Source organism: Aspergillus fijiensis, assembly GCF_003184825.1.
Source record: "Aspergillus fijiensis CBS 313.89 unplaced genomic scaffold BO72scaffold_21, whole genome shotgun sequence".
NCBI classification, from domain to species: domain Eukaryota; kingdom Fungi; phylum Ascomycota; class Eurotiomycetes; order Eurotiales; family Aspergillaceae; genus Aspergillus; species Aspergillus fijiensis.
The window spans coordinates 426,737-447,422 of NW_024468997.1; the positions used below are offsets into that span (position 1 = coordinate 426,737).

A 20,686-nucleotide genomic window follows, 5' to 3' on the forward strand; every position below is an offset into this window, starting at 1 on the left:
CCCTTATATTTCCCAGCATTTGCAATCCACCGACCGTGGCCTGCCTGTATTCTGCACAGAACGGATCGCAGGATCAGAGACCTCAGAATGCAGCCGTCGGACTTGCTGTCCTGGTTGCATGCCAACCTGCTAGCCTCATTTTCCACTTCGGCGAGCATCGTCCTGACCAGTTTTGTCCTCCTGGCTGTCAAACGGCGGTATTTTACTTCACTGAGGGACATCCCAGGGCCATGGCTAGCTTCCGTGTCCAGCCTTTGGCAGGTCTTTCAGCTTATCAAGGGCCACACCGAGCAGGAAATGATTCGATTACATCGCAAACATGGTAGATTTCACCTCCCGTATCTGCCACGCAGAGATGAATCTGACCTGCGCACAGGTCACTTCGTCCGCATTTCCGAGAACGAAGTTAGCGTCTGTCACCCAGATGCCATACGGTTACTGCTCCAAGCAAATCTTGCCAAGGTACGACCAACCTACATCGCATGAGGCCCATGATTGCGCGCCTTGCATCCCATAACCCGGCTTAAAAACACTTAGGGCTCCTGGTATTCCATCTTCAGTCTCCCCGACTATCACTACGTGAACCAGATGTCCGAGTTGAGCCCCCAGCGCCACATCCACAAGTCGCGGAACATAGCAGCAGGCTACGCGTTGTCCAACATCATCAAATCCGAGCCACAGGTGGACGCTCTCCTCGTTCGGCTGGAAGAGCAGTTGGACCGGTTGATCGCCTCCGGGCAGCCTGTCGAGTTCGACCGATGGTTCAACTACTTTGCCTTCGACGTGGTCGGCGAGGTGACCTTCTCCAGTCCGTTCGACTTCCTGGCGACGGGCACCGACATCCGCCACGCCATCGCCAACAGCCGCGCGCTGGCCCTCTACATCGCCGTCATGGGCCATTACGTCTGGCTGCACAACCTCACGCTAGGCAACCCGCTGCTTAGCCGTCTGGGCCTGCAGCCCACCTCCCACATTTTCGACACCTGTCTGGCGGCCATCGACCACCGACAACGCCAGAGCCAGGCGAAGACTCCTGCTACTACGCCAATCTCCACGGCTCCTCCACGCCTCGACATGATGGAGCGGTGGCTGACCACTCGCCAGCAGCACCCGGAACGCATGGCCGAGTCGGAGATCATGGGCGCCTGCGTAGCTAATATCGGCGCCGGCGCCGATACCACCAGTGCCACCCTGCAGGCGTTTGTCTACCACTTGATCCGTCATCCGCAGTACTTGGCCAAATTGCGCCAGGAGCTCGACGAGGCGCAGGCGCGCGGCGAGCTGAGTCCCATCGTCTCGTACGCGGAGGCTACCAAGCTGCCTTATCTCCAGGCTTGCGTAAGTATGAGTCCTGTAAGTGGGCGTAAATATGTAGGATTCTGACCATCGCGATCCAGATTCGGGAAACATATCGCTACCATCCAGCCACCGGGACTGGACTTCCGCGTGTTGTGCCTGTGGGTGGAATCACCATTGCGGACAGGCATTTCAGTGAGGGGGTGTGTGCAGTCCACTATACCCTTTGCAAACCGGAGAGGCTAATGGCAGAGACTGTATAGACCGTCTTAAGCATCAACCCGTGGGTGTACCACCGCAACGCCGAATTCTTCGGCCCGGACTGTGATGAATTTAACCCCGAACGGTGGCTCGATGTGGATCGAGCGAAACAGATGGATCCGTTTTTGATCCACGTGAGTGTTTCTCTGCTCCCCGGACTATTTGTTTAAAAAAGTTGTGAAGAACGTGCTTGTATTGCTGACATGCATCGTCCGGGCAGTGGAGCGCAGGGTACAACCAATGCCCCGGTCGCAACCTCGCGCACTTCGAGATTTCCAAGGTCGCGGCCTGTCTCATCCGGGATTTTGAGATTGAGCAGGTCAACTCGGATGCGCCGTGGCGGTTCGAGACCCATTTTACGGCGGTGCCGTATGGCTGGCCATGTTGGTTGCGACGGAGGGCTGTTGGGGGGTGACGGGGTTCAGTATGGCTAGCCCATCATCATATGCTCCGACAGAAGATGTCACCACTATGGACGAGCTACCATTACCATTACATAGGGGAAAAAGGGAGCGGGGCATACGATGGCTTCTGATTCAATATCGGTGGTGGCCGGGCTTAACTGGGTCGTACTGAAGGATCGAGGTCGTGATCCAAATGCATTCATTGCCTAAGTATCAACGTCAAGCTCTTAACTAGCAGTGCGCGTTATATCGAATGGTTCCATGCACAGTCTGACCATAAATGAAATTAAACAAAAGATCAACACTTGAAGAGAGAGGGGGGGGAGATTGTCTGTGACGGGCCGGGCTATCATAGTACTCAATCACTTGCCCTACATTCCCGACCTCCACATCCAGCTATGGTGCAGAGTAGATCTCGTATGACAGGCCGGGGTTGAGATGTCTGACTGGGTAGTTGGTTGCCGGCGTAGTAATCGCTTCTCTGGGCGCAGTCCTTCAAATTGCCACGAGGGACGAGCCATGTTGTTTTCACTTGTTGGCGGTATTATCAATGAGGATATGAATGTCAAGAATGGGGTGGTTTGATGGAGAAGTGTGGCAGAAGAGAAGTCTGGGGGTGTGGGGGCTGGGGTTGTTGATGAGGATCGGACGAGTTTTACCGTATTGCCGTATTGCCGTATTGCCGTATTCACGTATTCATGTCTTTTACCTTAGGCAGGCAGGCAGGCAGGCAGGCAGGCAACCAGGCAACGTAAGTACCACCAAGGATGCAAACAACACATACACACCACCCCCACCTGCACTGAGATGTTATCATTCACTTAGATTCCTTCCTCCACCCCACCCGAGATATCTTCTACATGGTCTGGGAGGAGATCAACAAACCACGCAAACGCAAGCAAAGAAAGCGGGGTATAGTTGCATCACATATTACGAGGCTAGATGCCCGGGTGGTTCTGTTTTCCTCAGTCCCAGACTCATTTCATCAATTCACTAACATGGTTACATCCAAAGCACAGAGCCAACAAAACACCCTCAACCCCATCCTTTCTCCTACAGCAAGGCAGCCACCGCCGCAGCCGCGACCACAGGAGCAGCAGTAATCATCGCGCCCACTGCCCCATTGCCGTTCGCCGCATCAGCCGTCTTGGTGGCGGCAGGCTCCGTCAGCGACTTGAGCCCGCCCGTGACCACCAGCTCGGCGAAGGTCTTGGTCGGGCCGTAGGTGGAATGGGTGGAGGTGGAAGACGCGTACGATCCGCCGTCGAAAGTGCCGGTGATGGCCACGCTCATCGTGCAGCTGGCCGACTCGCTCCAGGACTTGAGGGAACATTCGTACGTTTGGGTCACGGTGTAGTCGTAGCTCGTGCTCTTGCCGGAGGTCGACGCGATGTATTCGCCCGACACGCTCACCGTCGAGGGACCCTGGATGATGGTCCACGAGTGCTTGATGTCACAGTCGGTCTTGGGGGCGTCCTTGAGACAGCCCAGGTGGTAGGTGGTGGCCTTGGCGTTGACCCCCGCGACACTGGCCGCCGTGCTGGTCCATCCGCCGTACTTGGGGACGGTGACATCCCAGTCCGGGTTGTAGATGCCCACCGTAGTGGTCTTGTCGTCGGCGCTGGCCGTCAGCACCGACAGGGCTGCGGCGAGGAGGAAAGTGGCGCGCATGTTATCAAAGTGGAGCTTTGGAGGGGAGATAATCAGGTCTGCCGATGATGAGGGGTGGAGGATCAGCAGAATATCACCGGGGAACAACCCTTTCAAAAACGCTCCAGGAGCGCCACCCGCCTTATGTATGGAGAAAGGAGGGGGCAGAGCTCACCCTCACGCCGGGCTTCCCTTGACCAGATTGGCAATGAGTCAAATGAGGCAGACTAGGTACCCAGGAGCCACCTGCTGGTGCCTTCGCCGTCTGCGAATCAGCGGTTGCCAACTTGATAAGCGTAGGCGCCGTGGGCCCCGCGCGAGGCAACATTTCCGATAGTTTCCCTTTTAGCGAGGGGTTAGCGGGGGTTACTAGGTAGCGAAGGGGGCTACTGGCTGCATGGAGTCAAGCCCCATCTGACATGCATTCACGGGACTGTACCATTGGTCCAAAGTCCACAGCAATCTCGAAACTTGGAAGGACAGGACTGACAGGAATTCCTCTTCCTCGGCCCGCTGCAGGAGACACAGGAGCACATGGGGTAACTAACGTCTGAGAGCGTTACATTCAATAATGTATTGGCTGTTCAATGGCTGACCAGTGCCTGTCTGACTGACGCAGATAGTCCACCATCTCTAATGTTGGTCGAATTTCGTGTTTCAGACTCGAGACAGATTTCTCGTAAGGATTGTGGAGGATGATGCGGGAGGCGAATACTCATGTGCCTACTGGTAGTGCAATTCGGTCGGAGATGACAGCATATCAGTCTTCTGACTTTATATGAGTACGTCCGTTCCCCACATTACCATCAAGTCAGGTTCTATGCCACAACAACGCCACAACAATCCCATTGATTCCATTGAGTTGTCTTAGATCCATGAGCTTGTTGAGTGCGATTTGCACTCGGCAGGACCAGTCGGCTATAGCCGAAAGGAAATCACCCGAACGACAACCCAGCCCCTAATCGAGACTAGCCTCAGGGCCTTGCAGACCGAGCTAGACCAAACTAGGGTCCTCAGTCCAGAGACTAGCCCCTTCATGGAACAGGGTTTGCCAAGCAGGGGTAAGTTTGGACTTTCCAGGCCGCCGGCGCCTCCCCCCCCCCTTCTTTTTGTTCCAGCTTTTGCCACTGTTTCTTTTTAAAACCCATGTAAAATCTCCCGGAGGATCACAGCATGGATACTGCCATTGTTCCTGCCTTTCTTCTCCCTCCCACAAGATGAACGCCAAGCTGCTTCTGGGGCTGGCTGCCGCCGCCCGCCTGGTCTCCGCGCAAACCACCGTCACCTCCATGTTCATCTACGATGCCGATCCTCAACCCTTGGTGGCATCTGTCATGGGCGTTGTATGTGCCTCGGGTGCTTGTTCTAGTAGACTTGCAGCATCAGCTAACTTACGTGACAGGCCGCAACAGCAACCACCTACTACATCAACTGTCCTCCGGGAACCGACAGCTCCGACTGCGGCATGGGGCCCGGATTGACCGTGATCGCGGGCCCGCAAACCACCTCCTATCTAATGGAGGAGCCTGACGAGGACTTCTACTGGTCGGTTGGGTGTTCTCTGCAAGGAACTACGACGGGTTCCTGCGTTGAAATGGCTTCAGGGACGGGCGCCAACTTCCCGGGAACCAGCACCATCCCCCTGGACACCGACGACATTGCCAGTGGCTTCATGCCGGTGACTATCACCGCGGGGGCGGGCAGCATCACTGCTTCCGGCACTGCGTCGGCCACAGCTTCGATCACGGCTACCAGTACCGGTACCGAAGCTTCGACCACCGCCACGACCGCATCGGCCAGCGACAAGTCTGCGAGTGCTGATGCTAACAGCACCACTGCGACTTCCGCAGCGTCCGCTGCCTCGACGACTACCAGCACTGGAGCCGGTGCAGTTATTTCGAACGATGCCACGCTGATCTTTGGCGGTGCTGCTGTAGCGGCTCTGGTGGCGGCTGTTTTGTAAACATGGCTGTATTATATCATTACTGTGTATCACTATATATATCGACATTTATATACCACTGGCAATCAGTTGGTTTCACATCATGCGAACTCTATCCCTTCTTTCTCTTCGGGCTGGGCTCTTCATCTTTAACCTCATCGGAAGGAGCCCCGTCTTCTCCATCGACCACCCCATCACCACCAGACCGCTTCCGAGTGTGATCCGTTAAACTCTTCGCCTCTTGACCCGTCGTCTCATCCACCACCTTCCCTCCTTCATCATGGAAGTCAAACAGCTCTTTCCACGACCCATCCATAACCTTGGGATCATTCCCGTAGAGGTTCATCTCGTATGCATGCTTGATCTGAGCAATGCAGAAGTCCCTCCGCTCGTTGAAGTCGAACATCGGCTTCGGATAGGTCTGCAGCCCGCTTGCCTCGTCTCGATCGCTCGACCCGTCGCCGGTGATCCGGCATTTCCATTTCTTCTGGTCGGCGATGGGCGCCCTCCACGGCTCGTAGATGTACTTCTTGTCGAAGTGCGCCAGCTCGGGACAGTAGCGCCGCACAAACCGCCCTTCCGGGTCCCATTTCTTGCCGAAGGCGATTGGGGAGTAGCAGCGGTAGTACTGGGAGAAGAATGCGGTGCAGGAGAGCCACATCCAGTTCCCGACGTTCGAGGCGGTTTCGTCTGCGATTCATTAGTGAATCTTGTATGTTTTGCTAGCATGCATAGAGGAAAAAAACTCACGATCAACCAGCCACTCCTCAAAGACCTCCGCGCCGCGTTCCCAGCTCACGTAGCAGCCCCCGCGGGTCAAGAAGCACGCGACACTGTGGCGTCCGAGATGGTGGATCCAGCCTTCCTGCTTCAGCTGCCGCATCAATGCATCGATCCACGGGAATCCGGTGCGCCCGTGCTTCCACCGTCGAAAATAGGTTTCTGCCTCGGGGTTGTCGATCGTGTATGTTCCATCCAGCAGATGCTCGCCTCGCGGGACTTGGGAGTAGTTAGACTGCAGATGCCAAGGGACGAAGCGGGCAATCTTGTTCCCCTGGGTCTGCGCATAGGCGTACCCCAGGGCTGCCTGGGCCGCAAAATACATGTCCCGGAACAGGAGTTGGCCCGGCAGGTTGGTCGGGATATGTGCGACGGGCTTTTTCTCACTCTTTCTCTTCTGAAGCACGGCGTCGACATCCCACCAGAACTTTCGGACGGACAAGGTTCCAAAATGGAGATGGGGCGATAGCAACGTGGTAGCCTGAGGCTCGAACGCGGCGGGGGAAGTCTTGGGCTTTTCGAATGTACTGACGTAGTCTTCATCCTCAATACAATCGCTGAGGATTTGGAGAGCCACTGACTCGCCCCCGCGATGCGGCGTCGTCGCCTGCGATGGGTCAATGCCCAATTCGTCGAGCGTGGGCACCGCGAAGTCCCCCTTCGGGCCCATGATATTATGGTACTGTGTCTCCGACTTCTTGTTTCTGTGTTCCGAGTTCACATCCGGCTCTGTGTCAGGGATGTCCTGGTCCAATTCCCTCAGGTCCATGCGACTCTCCTCCCACGGATCCGGGACGCTGGTCGGGGCCGCCAGCGGCTGGTCTGGCACCCCGCCATTGAGCTTCTCGGCCGCCTTCTCCAATTGAGTGATGCTCATCGTTGGCTTGCGGTCGTTGACGCGCACGATCTCGTCCGAGTCGAACAGTGTCCTCCCACTCTTGATGACCACCGTCACGCCCGCCTTCTCCGCCAGCTGCACCACTTGGTTGTCTCGATCCCGAGCATAGGCGTCGGTGTCCTTCTCGAAGACCAGGTGGGTCACCCCCCAGGTCCTCCACAGCTTCGGGAGCACGGTCTGGGGCGCCTCGCGCACGAGCCAGAGTCTCTGCTTCGGGTTCAGCTTTGTGTAGGCGGCAGAGAGATCTTGTTGGCTTTCGAGCAGGAATCGCCAGCGGTTGGGCCCGACGCGGGCGCGGTAGACGTAGTGAGGATCCCAGGTCCAGACGGGGATGAAGATGGATGGTTTGAGTTCCAATGCGGCGGTGAGTGCTGGCGCGTCGTGAAGACGAAGGTCGGTTCGGTGCCAGAGGAGGACAACGGGCCCGCCGTTCGGTTTCTTCAGCTTCGGAGGCATGCTGCTGGATGATGATGCGCGCGCAGGCGCGATTGAGGACGAGCGAGCGCTGCTTTTGTTGAATTAAAAATCAGCAGCGAGATTGGTGTGAAAGAGAGAGAGAGAGGAAGAGAGAGAGAGAGAGAGAGAGAGAGATGAACATCCTGCTGGTCTAGACTCGGCCGATCGTCGCGTCGCATTCCGATCGATCTGATGATGTCATGCGGTCCGTCCACCCCTGCGGTGTTTGCGGTGTCTGTGGTGTTTGCAGTGTTTGCGCTTTCTAGATTATCCTGCCGTCGCACACCGCCAGTCCTCTTATCTTATCGGCCCAGCTTGCCTCGGGAATCCTCGGGAATGTCATGGTCAGTGCCAGGTCGCAAACTCCTGGCAACAACAGAGTCTTCATCTCTTTGGAATCACAAAATACATATTCTCCGGTATGACACTGCTTACTCTTAGCTCTGCCGCTTTCATCCGTATAGCTTTTTCAGCCAGTTTCCATTCTCCACTTACGGCCAAGGATGTGGTGTATCAGCACTGAATGCGTGATGTATATTCGCAACAGAGTAGCTTGCTGATATCAACTTGTGTCACTCCCACCTGCGGCCGGATTCAAGGTACCCTGGCCTGTTCCACAGCTCTCTTGGCCGCCAAAGGCAAGTATCATCTGTCCGATCCCTACCCAAGGGTTATTCCGGCGGCCGGTCTGACAGCCTGGCAATGTAACGCAGGACTAAAGTCATCTTCAGAAGAAAACTTGCCATTCTGCCCTCGTGAAAAGTTGAACATCCCTCCTCAAATGTCCCCTATTCGCGACTAGCCGCTTGCTGTCTACACCACTCGTTCCCTCGGAGTCGATATGGATTCATCTGCATATAATAGCCATGAGATCCGGACACATACGCAACGGCTGATTGATTCCAGCCGCTAAAGTGCTCCCATCTTCGCCTCTCTTGCTGGGTCCTCTCATTACTTCCCGTACTCGCATCTATTCCGATCTCCGCATCCTTTTCAATGCCTTCGTACTTGATCACGGGAGCCTCTCGGGGCCTGAGTGTGGGTACTGTATCCAACCTTGTGGACACGATACTGAAACGTGCATAACAGTGGGAATTTCTCCGCCAGAGATCAAGCGATCCGAAGAATACGGTCATTGGACTCGTTCGCGATAAGCCTGCAACCGAAAAGAGGGTTATGGAAGAGCTGGATCCCCCTTGAACATGCACATCTTACAGGCAGACATAACCGACTACAACAGCTTACAGGTGGAGATTCGCATTTTCCAGCACGGAGACGCTTACCGTGTGGCTAATGATCCCCCGGCAGCATCAGCTCAGACCGCGCTCATCACCGGTGGAGGTCTCGACTACCTCATCGCTAATGCAGGCTACGTGTCGAAATTCGATGCATATGATGGAATTGGTGTTCTGTAGATAGATTCTAACGCCCCTGCATGACTGGAGACACCTGACATGTTTTTGTTCTCCTAGGGGCGAGCAACCCCAAGCGCTGGAAGAAGACCTCACACACTGCTTTCGAGTCAACGTCCTGGGTAACATCCACCTGTTCAACGTGTTTCTGCTCCTAATCCTCCAGGGCGAGGCCAAGAAGGTCATCGCTCTCTCTACCGGTCTGGCAAATCTGAGCCTTATCCCGAAGTATAATGTGGAGGTCGCGTCGCTGTATGCCATCAGCAAGGCGGGGTTGAACACCGCGGTGGCCAGGTCCAGTGCACAGTATGCCAAACATGGGGTGTTGTTGATGAGCATCTGTCCCGGCATGGTGAAAACCGGCCATTTCACAGACGGTATGTAACCTGCGACCGGTGCATTGTCGTACCATCGAGGAGCTCTAATTCTACCTAGCGACTCCCGAGCAAATGCGAGGCCTGGCAGGCATGCTCACGGCTTTTCGCGAGTACGCCCCGCACTTCCGCGGCCCCAGTACCCCCGAAGCAGCCGTGCGAGACGTGCTCTCAGTGATGCACAGAGCTAGTGTTCAGAACGGAAACGGCGGCACCTTCGTCTCGCATTATGGAACTCAGCAGTTTCTGTGACAAGACTCAGACAGCCCTCTCCTCCACAGCACTATATCCACAGACCCAAAGGAAAACACATTCAGAAGAACTCCAGCTAGGCCACCCGCAAATAACAAGTATCATCAATTACACATTGCATCTGACACAGCCCAGCCCCCTCTTCACAAAGCACGGCCTCTCCTTATGAACCCTTCTTCCCCTGATAATACTCAGGATACGAGACCTGATACCCAAGCACCCACCTGCCCCACGCCGCCACCACAATCGTGAACACCCGACTCACAATAACTCCCAACCCATGCCACGGCAACGGCAACGCGAGCGGGATATCCGCCGCATGCAGGAACACCATCAGCTGGAACAGGCTCGGCGCCTGCTGGGCGATCTTGCAGTCGTCTAGGTACCCGAAGAAATTGCGAAAGAAGCGCTCCTCGACCTCGTAGTCCACGGGGGAAAGCCTGACGTCGAAGACGAGTTCCTCGGTGGCGGAGGCGTTCTGCAGGCGGTGGTATGTCTTGGGCGGAATCGTCGCGGTGGGTTGGTGGTTTCCAGCGTCCTCGCCGGTGGTGGTAGTGGTAGCCGTCAGCTGTTTCCAGGGTTTCGGGTCCACGCCTTTGTACAAATTCATGCTGCCCATGACGACGCGGAAGGTCTCGGTTTGGTGGATGTGATAGTGGAAGGGGGGCTCCATGATGGAGATGTCGCTGTCGCGTGGTGGCAGGGTCGTGCGGAAGACGTAGTCCTCGTGCGAGGCGTAGAAGGAGACGGACGAGCGGCCATTTTCATACACGATGGGATTTCGGGAGGCCCGGTTGATTCGGGGAGGTGGTTGAGCGCGCAGGAAGGAAAGCATGGTGGGTGGCTTGCTGGAGGGTGAGGCTGATGATCTACACTGGGACGGGAGGGCGCCTGTAAGCTTGCCTATATATACCTGTAGGTGAATGCGATGGCGGCTTATTCTGGCCCGATTATGGTTTGTCATGAAAGAAAGGAGGCTCTTTCATGGTTTCATAAGACAGCTTACAAGAGGTCGTGGTGGATCATCGCCCCCGTATCCTGCATCATCGGGCCAATGATGTGCTGGGAAGGCTCGTGATCAGTAATCAGCAGACCCCTTGACCGCTGGTTCGCATTCAGCTTGACACGTGAAGCCCCAAGCCAGAACATGGTAGGGCTGGAGAAGGTTGGGCTGATGAACACTGGAGATGGAAGTAGGGTTGGGCATGAGGAGGTGGTGGCTGCCGGTCTTGTTGCTGCCTTTGATATTAGACACCGACCGACATTCTGTTATTCGAGAGAGTTCCATTGCTGCAGGTGAGCGATGACTCCAATCTCCATACAACTACGAACATTTCGGTAGCGATACAAGAGGGGGTAGAATGGACGTCACGCAGAAGATCAGCAGTTAGAGGCAATGGCAATCAGTGTCTTGACAACGAACCAATTTCAGGGCATGACGGTCTACCGAGCTACAACATCCACTCGGTTCGACCACTTCGATTTCAAAGAGCCCCAAAGAGCAAAGTACAGTCATCATCGAAGTACATTGAAATTTTCAGTCTCAACCACGGTACCCTACATGTACCACTGTCCTCCCTATGATTCAGCCCAAGCACGGAAATAGGTATGCATCAGCTCACCCATGCTGGGCACCGCAAGCAATTCGGGAAACTCCTCCAACGCTTGTCGAAGCTTCCGTGTGTCAAAGTATGCATTCGTGCCAGCATCGAGCCTCCAGAAGTTGATAAACTCGTGCAATGTATCGATCATCATGGACGAACCCTGCCTCAGTCGCGGATCCGCGCCTTGTCGGAATTCTTCGATCCATTCGGCCGTCGGCAAGCGGCGGAGTGGAGAGGAGCATTCGCGACTCAGCGGCTCGAAGGTCTCTTCGAACGTCACGGTTTGACTCTGGTCTGGCCGCAAGATGTTGAACGCATGGCCAAGGCTAGCAGGGGCCAGAGACAACCGCAAAAGAGCCGAGCAACAAAAGTCAACCGGAGTGAATTGATTGCGGATGTTAGGCGCAGCCGGATAGCTGCCCAGGCGGATGCAACTGCTCATCAGATAATTCACCAAGTCGGACGCTTTGGACATGCCCGTCACACTATGAGCAGTGACATAGCCGGGTCGGTGGATGGTGACGGGGAAGCCGTTGGCAATCGCGTTCCAGGCCACCTGTTCGGCGACAACCTTGCTGTGCGCATAGCCAAACAGCTGTTTGAGAGCCTCCGGGTCGAAAGTTGGTCGCTCATCCTCGGGAACCATCGCACCCGTGAGGTGAATGACCGTACCCCACGCACTGATCGAGGAAGTATAATGGAATGGCTTCAGACGACCGGTGTTGGCAAAACGAAGTAGATGGTATAGGCCCATGACATTGACGTCTCGGTGGCATGAGTAAGGCAAAGTCCAATCAACCACCGCGCCCAAGTGAAACACCACAAGTGAAACACCACACTCGCCCATTGGGCGAGCTCTGCATACTGCTCCGCTCCGAGACCTAGCATGGGATCAACGAGATCCCCGGGAACCGCCTTCAACTTGGACTCCAAATCGAGCTGGAGGCCATACTCATGAAACGCCTTCTTGATTCGCGAAAGACCCGTTTCGGCATCGGGAGCTCTTACAAGACACATCACCTGCTGTACATGCGGTAGGCCGACCAGTAAGGAGAGGAGGTAAGCCCCGAGAAACCCAGTCGCGCCAGTGAGTAAAACACGGCCTTCTCCAGGGGTATGCCATTCTGACGCTGTCCCCGCTACTGGGTGGAGGTCTCGACCCAGTTCCCAATCTCGTTGGCATAACTCGACATCGTCCGTCTTGCCACGATCGGCATCAAGCAGGGCACCTGCATCACCAGGCTTCAGCTCCTCGGAGGCATACTTGGCGCGGAGAATTCTCATCGTTGCTTTGCCGAGTCCCCCTACGGTCCCCGCGTTCGCGATCTCAAGCAGGGAGATTTCGACTTTGAAGTGACGGCGGAACCAGCTTCGAATCTCAATCGCCATGAGCGAGTCTATGGCGATAGCAGCCAGTTCTGCCAGTTCCATGTCCTCTGGGTAAGACATGTGGGTCGCAATCATCTTCCCCAGCTCGTAAGTGAATTGGTTCTCGGTATCTGGATGGTTGAGGATGGATGAATCTTTGTCAATCTCGACGAGGAAGTAACGGAGCTTGTCTTCCTGTTCATCTAAATCTGGGCCCTCGGTATTTGAGAGATGGCTCCAGGCTGCAAACCGGATGTCTCTGGCCCACCAAGGTTTTGCAATACCTTCCGTAGAAGTCGCACTCGTACTAATCCCAAGGGCAACCTGAGGGGGTCCGTTGAGAACCGCGAGTTCTAGGACCTGTAAAAGATCCCGCTCGCTCAATACCTGCATGCGCAGAGTTCGATTGAGTTCCATCGTCCGCTGGGACTTCTCGGCGATGTATCCAATGTCTCCCATGAATCCAAGGTCGAGCACATGAGCAGGAAGATCCTGGGCTCGGCGGAATGAACGAAGGCGTCCAGATAGGTGTTCGCAGCGGCGTAGTTGGCTTGACCTGTCATACCACACAGTCCACTGATCGAACTAAAAAGAATGAAGAAGTCAAGTGGCAGGGTCTTGGTGGCCTGATGGAGATTCCACGTTCCGTCCACTTTCGGCTGAAGCACCTGGGTCCATTCATCGAACGTCATCTCGGCGAATGATTGATTCTGTTTGCATGCCGTTCCGGGCTGGTGTCAGTTATCATAGATAAAGAAGCCTTGCGTGGAGGGGGCCAATGGTGAAACTCACCTGAAGAACCATGGACATTTGGATCACACCCGCTAGAGGTTTTGGTGAGCATCGCACGGCGCGATCAACGTCATCCAGGTTGACAGCAGTCCCTTGAATGACCGTAACTTCGCATTCAGCCTGCGCCTTCAGGTCCTCGATAAATGATCTGACGATAAGCGCGCTTGAGCCTGAGCGAGACAGAAACACAAAGTTGCGTGCCCCCCTCTCAACCATCCAGGTAGCAATCGCGCGGCCGAGGCCTCCCAAGCCTCCGACGAGAAGATAAGCTACGTCAGATCGGAACAAAGCGCTGCTGACATGGGCGCCAGTTACCTGAAGTGTAGAAGGGTCGACGGGCATGCGAATGACAATTTTCCCAATGTGCTGTCCAGTTTGCATCAGTCGAAAGGCTCTGACAGCATCTGCCGCGTCGAACATATTGATTGGTTGAATGGGCTGCAATGTTCGATCTTCATGTAGTTTCATTAGCTTAGACATTGTCTCACGAACAACATCAGGGCGTTCCAGTCCTAGCTTGAACAAATCCACCCCAAAAAAGGCGCGATTCCCGCCGAACATGTCCATGTCCAGCTTGCCGTGGCCGAGGAAGTCTCGTTTTCCCAGTTCAACCATCTTGCCATACGCAGCGACGCATCTCCAAGAGGCATGTAACAGCTCGCCTGCCAGGGAGTTCAATACGACGTCGACACCTCGATTCTTGTTGCGCTCCATGATGCCGGAGACAAAAGATGTGCTGCGTGAATCGAAGATGTGGTCCTCGGAGATAGCACATTGGTCCATCAAGTACTGTCTCTTCTCCGGACTTCTTGCCGTGACATAAATTTCAGCGCCTAGCATCTGACAGATCTGAATTGAAGCAAGTCCAACGCCACCGCAGGCGCTGTGGATTAACACCGACTGACCAGGCTGTATGTCTGCCACGGTCACCAACGAGTACATCGCGGTCAAGAAGATGCATGGCGTTGCAGCGGCGTCGGCCAAGTTCATCTGGGTTGGAATTCGGTAACAAAAGTCGGCGGGCAGCACCTTGCGTATGCACATCAACCCGGTTCCTGACAGTACCACAGACTCCCCTACCTGCAGCGTAGCCACGGCGGTTCCAACTCTGCGCACAATCCCGCTGCCATCAATGCCAATTTCATCGGTGGAGCCCATCAAGCCCATGCTGACCATTATATCCTAGAACACGTATGGTCTGAGTACGCGGATTTGCCATCCGGAATGGAGGACCTAACTCACCCGAAAGTTTAACCCATGTCAACTTCCACCTCGTCTGCCCCAAGGGCCTGAGGTGGATTGGCGAACTGCCATACGATTGAGTCGAGGATACCGAAGCACTTCACAACCATGGCTCTCGGAACGCAGCTCTGTACCGAGCTCATAGCATGTTCCGTAGAGTACCATCTGAAACGCGGAACGTGTATCAATCCATCATGCAGTGCGAACTCATGATCAAACTCGAAGCGAGTCTCTTCCCCGTGAGCTTTGATCGCGTCCAGGACGCCGAGAACACCTCGGATGGCATCGTCGTCGAATTCATCGAGCTCAATAGTCATGGCCTTAACACCAATGTCCTGGCGAAGGACCCTCATCAATCCAGATACCAGAGCGTATCACGGATCGAGCTTCAGGCCATACAGCGGGTGAATTGGTCTTGTCGGCCATATTAGGTGTCCTCGAAGGGAGGCGACCGACTTCTGGAAATTGTCGTAATTCTCTCGAGTGATGGTGTGTAAAAATGGGCTCTCTACATCCAACAGAGAGATGACATCCGTGTTCTCTGCTGGAGTAGTGCCTAGAGCGAGCCATTGGACATCCCAACCATGTAGAAGAAGCTGAGTCTCAAGTTGACGAGCCCATTCGGGGATGGGGTCATGATAGAGAAGATTTAGCGCCTTTCTCTCACATGCCCTTGGCGACGAGACTCTCGACAGCATATTTGCGTTGACATGATAAGGGGCCTCATTATCCAAGCGCACGACATCGGTGCCCGTAAAGCCTGCTTCCAGCAGGGCATGATGCCATTGCTCCGGGCTGAGGTAGGGGCGTTCGCTCCCATCATTTGCAAGCCACCAACTTGGTAGAGCGCCCATGATGTAATCAAATATAGGAACATCATGACTCAACTCCTGTAGCAACAAGCGGCCCTCGGGTGCCAGAAGCTGCCTGACATTTTTCAAAGACTCGACAATGTCAGGGGTTGCGTGCAGGACATTTCATGCGATCACCAAGTCGTAGCTCTCGCTCTCGAATTCTTGCTCCCGAGGATCTTTAGATATATCCAGCGTTCGATATTCCATCCCTTCATGCTGTTTGAACCTTTCTTTTGCTGGTGCGAGGAAGGTCGCTGAAATGTCGGTAAAAGTGTACTTATCGTACATCCTGCCTTTGTTTGGTCCCGATGCCCTTGAGAGGCCATCGAGTTCAGCGGAGGTGGTCCCACCGGTGCCGCCCCCGATCTCTAATACGCGCAGTGTCGGCTTCGAATGCGCGAGTGTTGCTAGATACTCCTCCCACCGTGTGATCGAGGGCATGTTGGCATACAGATGCTGAAGTCCGTCATCCTGCATCAGTAGCTCCAGCGGGTTGACTTGATTGTCGAGAATCTCGGTAATGTTCGAAAGGATCCTCTCAGCAAGTGCAAGTGGGTCAGCACTTGATGGGGGAAGCGATTTGCGCAATGACGCCTCGAGGTAGGGCCATCGTGCAGTCGGGTTATTGGCAAACTTGTCCCTGATCTCTGGAACAAGGTTGGAATTGCGATCACAAATCTGAGCATGGGTTTTCTCAATCCGAGAGGTATTTCTTCAGGTGGTCTTGTTTGGGGCAAGCCGAACGTGTTCTGTGAAAGGTCTCGACGACGAACAATCCAAAAAGTTCTGCCAACAGTTTTCCTGGGAATAGGCCCTTCTCAATAGGAGGCAATAAAGTATCGAGTGGCGTGAAATCAACATACGGTCTCCATTCACTGGTTGACAGCGGCGGTGCCGGCGTATCCTCAAGAGCAGACTCCGAAACACCAAAGAATGTTGCGTGCTGCATCGAGAGAACCACACGATCCTGATACGCGAGGAAGGCCTCCCCGGTCATCATTCCACCGGTCATGTCACACGAAACATTCAGTTGCATAGTATCGCGCGCGTGAGTAACATAGAGATCTTGAATGGCAGTCGGGATACACAATCGAGTCATACGACGACTAATACCCTGTGTGGCCGCCACACTCAAGAGCTACAGACACTGATCGATAAGAATGGGGTGGAGAGCATACTCGCTCACATAGTAGTTATCGCTGTCTTGTAACTCCGCAGCCGCACGGCTGCTTGATGGACTCGCAGTGATCTTGCGGAGTCCCCGGAAATGGGCTCCGTACTCTAATCCTCGAGCTTCCAGTGCAGCATACCATTTTTCCAAAGACACTTCTCGTAAGTAAGCTTGGACTTGCGTGTCCGGGTGTCTGCGAATGGACCCAGCGCGGATTTGCCCCACACAATATTTGGTCCAGACCCCGTGCTGATACGAGCTGATAGTGAATTCATACCAGTGAGAGTCGACATTATCCGCCAGCTTGTGAGGACGAAGACTTGTGATGAGTTCGATTCCTTCGGGTTCGTCACCGGAAAGAACCAAGGCAGCTCTAATAAAGAGGTTCTGAATGGTGTAGTCATCGCTATTCGATACTTGGCGGACTTCTTCACCCGCCATGGCGACATAAGCTGCACAAGGAAACACAACCTCTCCAGTGATTCTATGATCTAGAAGCCAGAGAACGTTATCCAGTTGCAGCAGGTTTCTCCAAACAGGCTCTACATTAGTGGATTCGAGGCATCGCGACCCCAGCAATTCGTGATGCCGCGTTTCGCGTAACCGCCAGTCGTGCGCCATCCGAGTCTCGCTCCAAAAGCGCTCATCATGCGTCCAATAGTACGGTGGGAGGTCCGTAAGGACCTTCGCCCGAGGAATAACTTTACTCAAATCAATCGACACGCCACGTATGTGTAGGTGGCGGGTTGTCCTCAGGAGGCATTCCCAGGGCTCTTTGCCTCTCACTAAAGTCGGCGTATATTCTGGTCTCTGTTTCTCTTCCACCTGAGATATAATGTGGCGTAAAGGTGCCTCGAGCACAGAGTGTGGGCCGAAAGAACGAGACCCTGGGTGAGTGCTCAGCAGGTTCTGGATCGCCGTTTTGAACAGAACCGGAGACTCTAAGTTCTGTCGCCAGTATGCAGCAGTGAGTTGCCCGGGTTCCATAATGGTCTCGCCGGTGACGGTCGAGTAGAGTGGAACCATGGTGGTGTTGAACATCAAATTGCCCAACCGTCGCTCATAAGCTTCGCCAACTGATTTCATGTGATGGGAGTGATATGCAACGTTGACGGCCAGGCGACGACAAAAGACCTCCTTGGCCTCCAGGTCTCGAATGATCTCCACCAGCAGCTCTTTGTCACCAGAAAGCGTGACACTTTTTGGGCTGTTGTCACACGCGATGACTACGCCTTCTTTGAGGAACGATTTCGCCTCCTCGATACCCAGCCCGACCGCCGCCATAGCACCTGAGGAGTTTGCTGTATTGACAGCTTGCCCACGGCGGTATGCAATTGTTATCGCTGTTTCTGCTGAGGTGGCCCCAGATGCATATGCAGCAGCTATCTCTCCGCTCGCATGGCCCGCGACCATCGATGGAATGTCTCCCCACTCTCGAAGCAAGTTGACGAGACCAATCTGAACTGCTGTACAAAGCGGCTGGGCCAGTCTTGATGCACTCATCCGGTCGAGATCGTCGCAATTGAGAAGTTCGTCTAACGAACATGAGTTTCATTGATGCCAAAACGATGTTCATAACATACCTTCAATGGACCACCCAGTTGCGTTTGGGAGTTGCTGCAAGTGCCGATCGAGGGCACGAATGTCTGCTTGGAATTGGGGTGATTTTCGCAGAAGCTCTCTCCCCATTCCAGGCCACTGGGCCCCTTGACCGCTGAAGAAGAACACAATTTCCCGCCTGGTGACTCGAGACCGAGCGACTGTAGTCAGAGCTCCATCCGCACCCACTATAGAAAACGCCCGATGGGGTAGCTGTTCCCTGTGGAACCCCCAGTGCGTAAGCCAGATTACCACGAAGCGCTGGTAAGCTTCGAAGTAATCGGCATTCTGGATGTTGCCATCCAGTGATTTGGAACTTTTAGCGGAGTGTAATAATAGATGAGGCACTTCGTTTCTTAAGCTCGCATCCGTCTTGTTCTCGGGTCTTTGGCCACAGATCGAGGCGGCAGAGTCGATCACGACCTTGGTCAAGTTACAGTGAGCACACTCAAGCATTATCAGCTGTTCCAGGGGACTTACGTGCGCATTAGTGCCTCCAATACCAAAGGAGTTCATACTAACTCTTTCATGTCGGTCGCTTGGCCATGGAATGGCTTCGACCGGTACCTTTAATTTAACTTGTTCAAAGGGAACTATTCCCATGTAAGTGAGGTAATGTGGGGGGCTGTGATCATGCAAACCCACTTTTCGAATTGGGCTCCTCGAAGAACACATTCGGAGGTATAGTCCTCTTTTCTAAAGCCAGGGCACATTTGATGATACTCGTAATGCCAGAGGCACCTTCCGAGTGACCGACATTGGGCTTGACCTGAATGCCTCATCATATTATGGCTGTCACTCAAGTCTTCCCACAGCGGAGAGGGGCCAACATACCGCGCCTATGTAGATGCCGTTCTTGCCAAAGATTTCAGCCACCACCGAGGTCTCCGCCACGTCTCCCACTGCGGTGCCTGTGCCGTGACATTCAAAAAATGCTGTCTTGTCGATGTCCTCGATTCCAGCTTTGTGGTACGTTCTGCGGATCAATCGTTCTTGTGCCTGGGATCTGGGTGTAGATATGCTCGGAGTTTTTCATCGCAGTTGACGGACGTTGATCGGATAACCGCACGGATGGAATCGCCGTCCCGCATGGCCGCATCGAGAGGCGTGATGAAAATGGCATTGATAGCCTCTCCTCGGCCATAGCCGTCCGCGTTCTCGTCGAATGTTCTGCACGTTCCACTGGGAGATAGCACCATATTGACGGAGGTCGTGATTGACATTGTGGGTGTGATGATCAGACTAGTCCCTGCGACGATGGCAGAGAGACATTCCGAATAGAGTGCCTGGCACGCTTCATGAAGGGCAACCATGGACGATGAACAACCCGTCCGAAAGACCACGCTGGGGCCCCTCAGGTCATACTGGTAGGGGACATTGTTGGCCAGCGCAAAGTCCCCCGTCCCCATCACGCGGTACCGGTCAATGGCCAGAGTGTCCTTACTGGCCAGGTCTAGCAAGTCTTCACCGAAATTGCCCACATAGCAGCCAATATTGGTTCCTTGCCAATCGGTCTGGCCCGCGTTCTCCATACACTCCCACACCACCTCCAGTAGAATTCGCTGCTGGGGATCCAATTTGGAGGCGTCGATCTTCGACATGCCGAAGAAGCCGGTATCTATCTGGGCGATGTCTTGTTGTAAGAAGTAGCCGTGCTCAGTCCGAATGGTGCCGGGAACCCCGTCACAATGGTAGAAGGCGTCGATATTGTACCGATCCCTGGGTACCCGGCAAAGGCCGTCTCTTTTGTCGATCAGCATCTGCCAGAAGTCACTGGCGTTGGTCCCCCGGTAGCCTCATCGCCATACCTACGATCGCAATGGGGACGGGAGCAGGGAAACCGGTGTCATCGACATTATCGTTCGGATGTGTCGCACTCATCGTCTCAGTGGCTGTGGGCAGTTGTGCCGCTGCTGAAGAGGGAGAAATCCCAGCTGAGTGTTCGAAGGAGGGCGAGATGTCATCCAAGGAGGATTGGGCCATTTTTGCTTGTCGGGATATTTGAGAGAATGGTGAGAATTACAGGAGAGACGAGAGTGAGAATAATAACCCGTGCATCAGGGTAGCCGAGGGTAGAGTAATCTGGCTCGGAGGTTCTCACATGTCGATGATGATGATGATGATGATGATAATGATGGTGTGCCCGGTTTACTGGGTGGTGATACGATGAATTCGGCAGGTGATGGTACCGCGAATTCGAGCTGCCAAGCTCCATCGTGGTCAGCGGAGGGAAAGGGCTTGGTGGATTATGATCGATCATTGCCCTGGGTTGACAGCGAGGATCTGCGAAGACTGCGAAGACTGCGAAGACTGCAAAGACTGCAAAGACTG

The 20,686-nt window shown here is 54.5% G+C and overlaps 7 protein-coding genes across 7 annotated transcripts; 3 read left to right on the forward strand and 4 right to left on the reverse strand.

The window, feature by feature from the left end:
* Window positions 1–43: 43 nt before the first annotated feature.
* Window positions 44–1,972, forward strand: BO72DRAFT_428528 (cytochrome P450; the record flags this gene model as incomplete). Its single annotated transcript, XM_040943029.1, has 6 exons — window positions 44–322; window positions 377–462; window positions 538–1,338; window positions 1,398–1,499; window positions 1,560–1,691; window positions 1,778–1,972. The coding sequence occupies exons 1-6, from the start codon at window positions 88–90 to the stop codon at window positions 1,970–1,972; spliced, it is 1,551 nt and encodes a 516-aa protein (XP_040801714.1). The 5' UTR covers window positions 44–87.
* An 818-nt stretch (window positions 1,973–2,790) lies between these two features.
* BO72DRAFT_447837 (uncharacterized protein) lies at window positions 2,791–3,847 on the reverse strand. Its single transcript, XM_040944647.1, has one exon. It carries the CDS (start codon window positions 3,630–3,632, stop codon window positions 3,015–3,017), a length of 618 nt encoding a protein of 205 aa, XP_040801715.1. The 5' UTR covers window positions 3,633–3,847; the 3' UTR covers window positions 2,791–3,014.
* Window positions 3,848–4,744: 897 nt separating this feature from the next.
* Window positions 4,745–5,914, forward strand: BO72DRAFT_103624 (putative GPI anchored protein). The gene is made up of 2 exons (XM_040938890.1): window positions 4,745–4,954; window positions 5,014–5,914. Exons 1-2 carry the CDS (start codon window positions 4,829–4,831, stop codon window positions 5,572–5,574), a joined length of 687 nt encoding a protein of 228 aa, XP_040801716.1. The 5' UTR covers window positions 4,745–4,828; the 3' UTR covers window positions 5,575–5,914.
* Window positions 5,596–7,775, reverse strand: BO72DRAFT_485888 (putative DNA photolyase). Its single transcript, XM_040947914.1, has 2 exons — window positions 6,304–7,775; window positions 5,596–6,243 (listed from the first exon to the last, which is right to left on the reverse strand). The coding sequence occupies exons 1-2, from the start codon at window positions 7,685–7,687 to the stop codon at window positions 5,666–5,668; spliced, it is 1,962 nt and encodes a 653-aa protein (XP_040801717.1). The 5' UTR covers window positions 7,688–7,775; the 3' UTR covers window positions 5,596–5,665.
* Window positions 7,776–8,683: 908 nt separating this feature from the next.
* On the forward strand, window positions 8,684–9,725 carry BO72DRAFT_468358 (NAD(P)-binding protein; the record flags this gene model as incomplete). The annotated part of the gene is made up of 5 exons (XM_040946892.1): window positions 8,684–8,725; window positions 8,777–8,860; window positions 8,905–9,098; window positions 9,160–9,476; window positions 9,535–9,725. 5 exons carry the CDS (start codon window positions 8,684–8,686, stop codon window positions 9,723–9,725), a joined length of 828 nt encoding a protein of 275 aa, XP_040801718.1.
* Window positions 9,623–10,566, reverse strand: BO72DRAFT_477281 (uncharacterized protein). The gene has a single exon (XM_040947431.1). The coding sequence runs from the start codon at window positions 10,558–10,560 to the stop codon at window positions 9,889–9,891; it is 672 nt and encodes a 223-aa protein (XP_040801719.1). The 5' UTR covers window positions 10,561–10,566; the 3' UTR covers window positions 9,623–9,888.
* Window positions 10,567–11,303: 737 nt separating this feature from the next.
* On the reverse strand, window positions 11,304–20,338 carry BO72DRAFT_485891 (polyketide synthase; the record flags this gene model as incomplete). The annotated part of the gene is made up of 14 exons (XM_040947915.1): window positions 11,304–12,094; window positions 12,169–13,282; window positions 13,490–14,671; window positions 14,806–15,079; window positions 15,131–15,654; window positions 15,721–16,297; window positions 16,449–16,723; window positions 16,772–18,291; window positions 18,340–18,778; window positions 18,836–18,948; window positions 19,001–19,124; window positions 19,190–19,361; window positions 19,406–20,115; window positions 20,168–20,338. The coding sequence occupies 14 exons, from the start codon at window positions 20,336–20,338 to the stop codon at window positions 11,304–11,306; spliced, it is 7,986 nt and encodes a 2,661-aa protein (XP_040801720.1).
* Window positions 20,339–20,686: the final 348 nt, after the last annotated feature.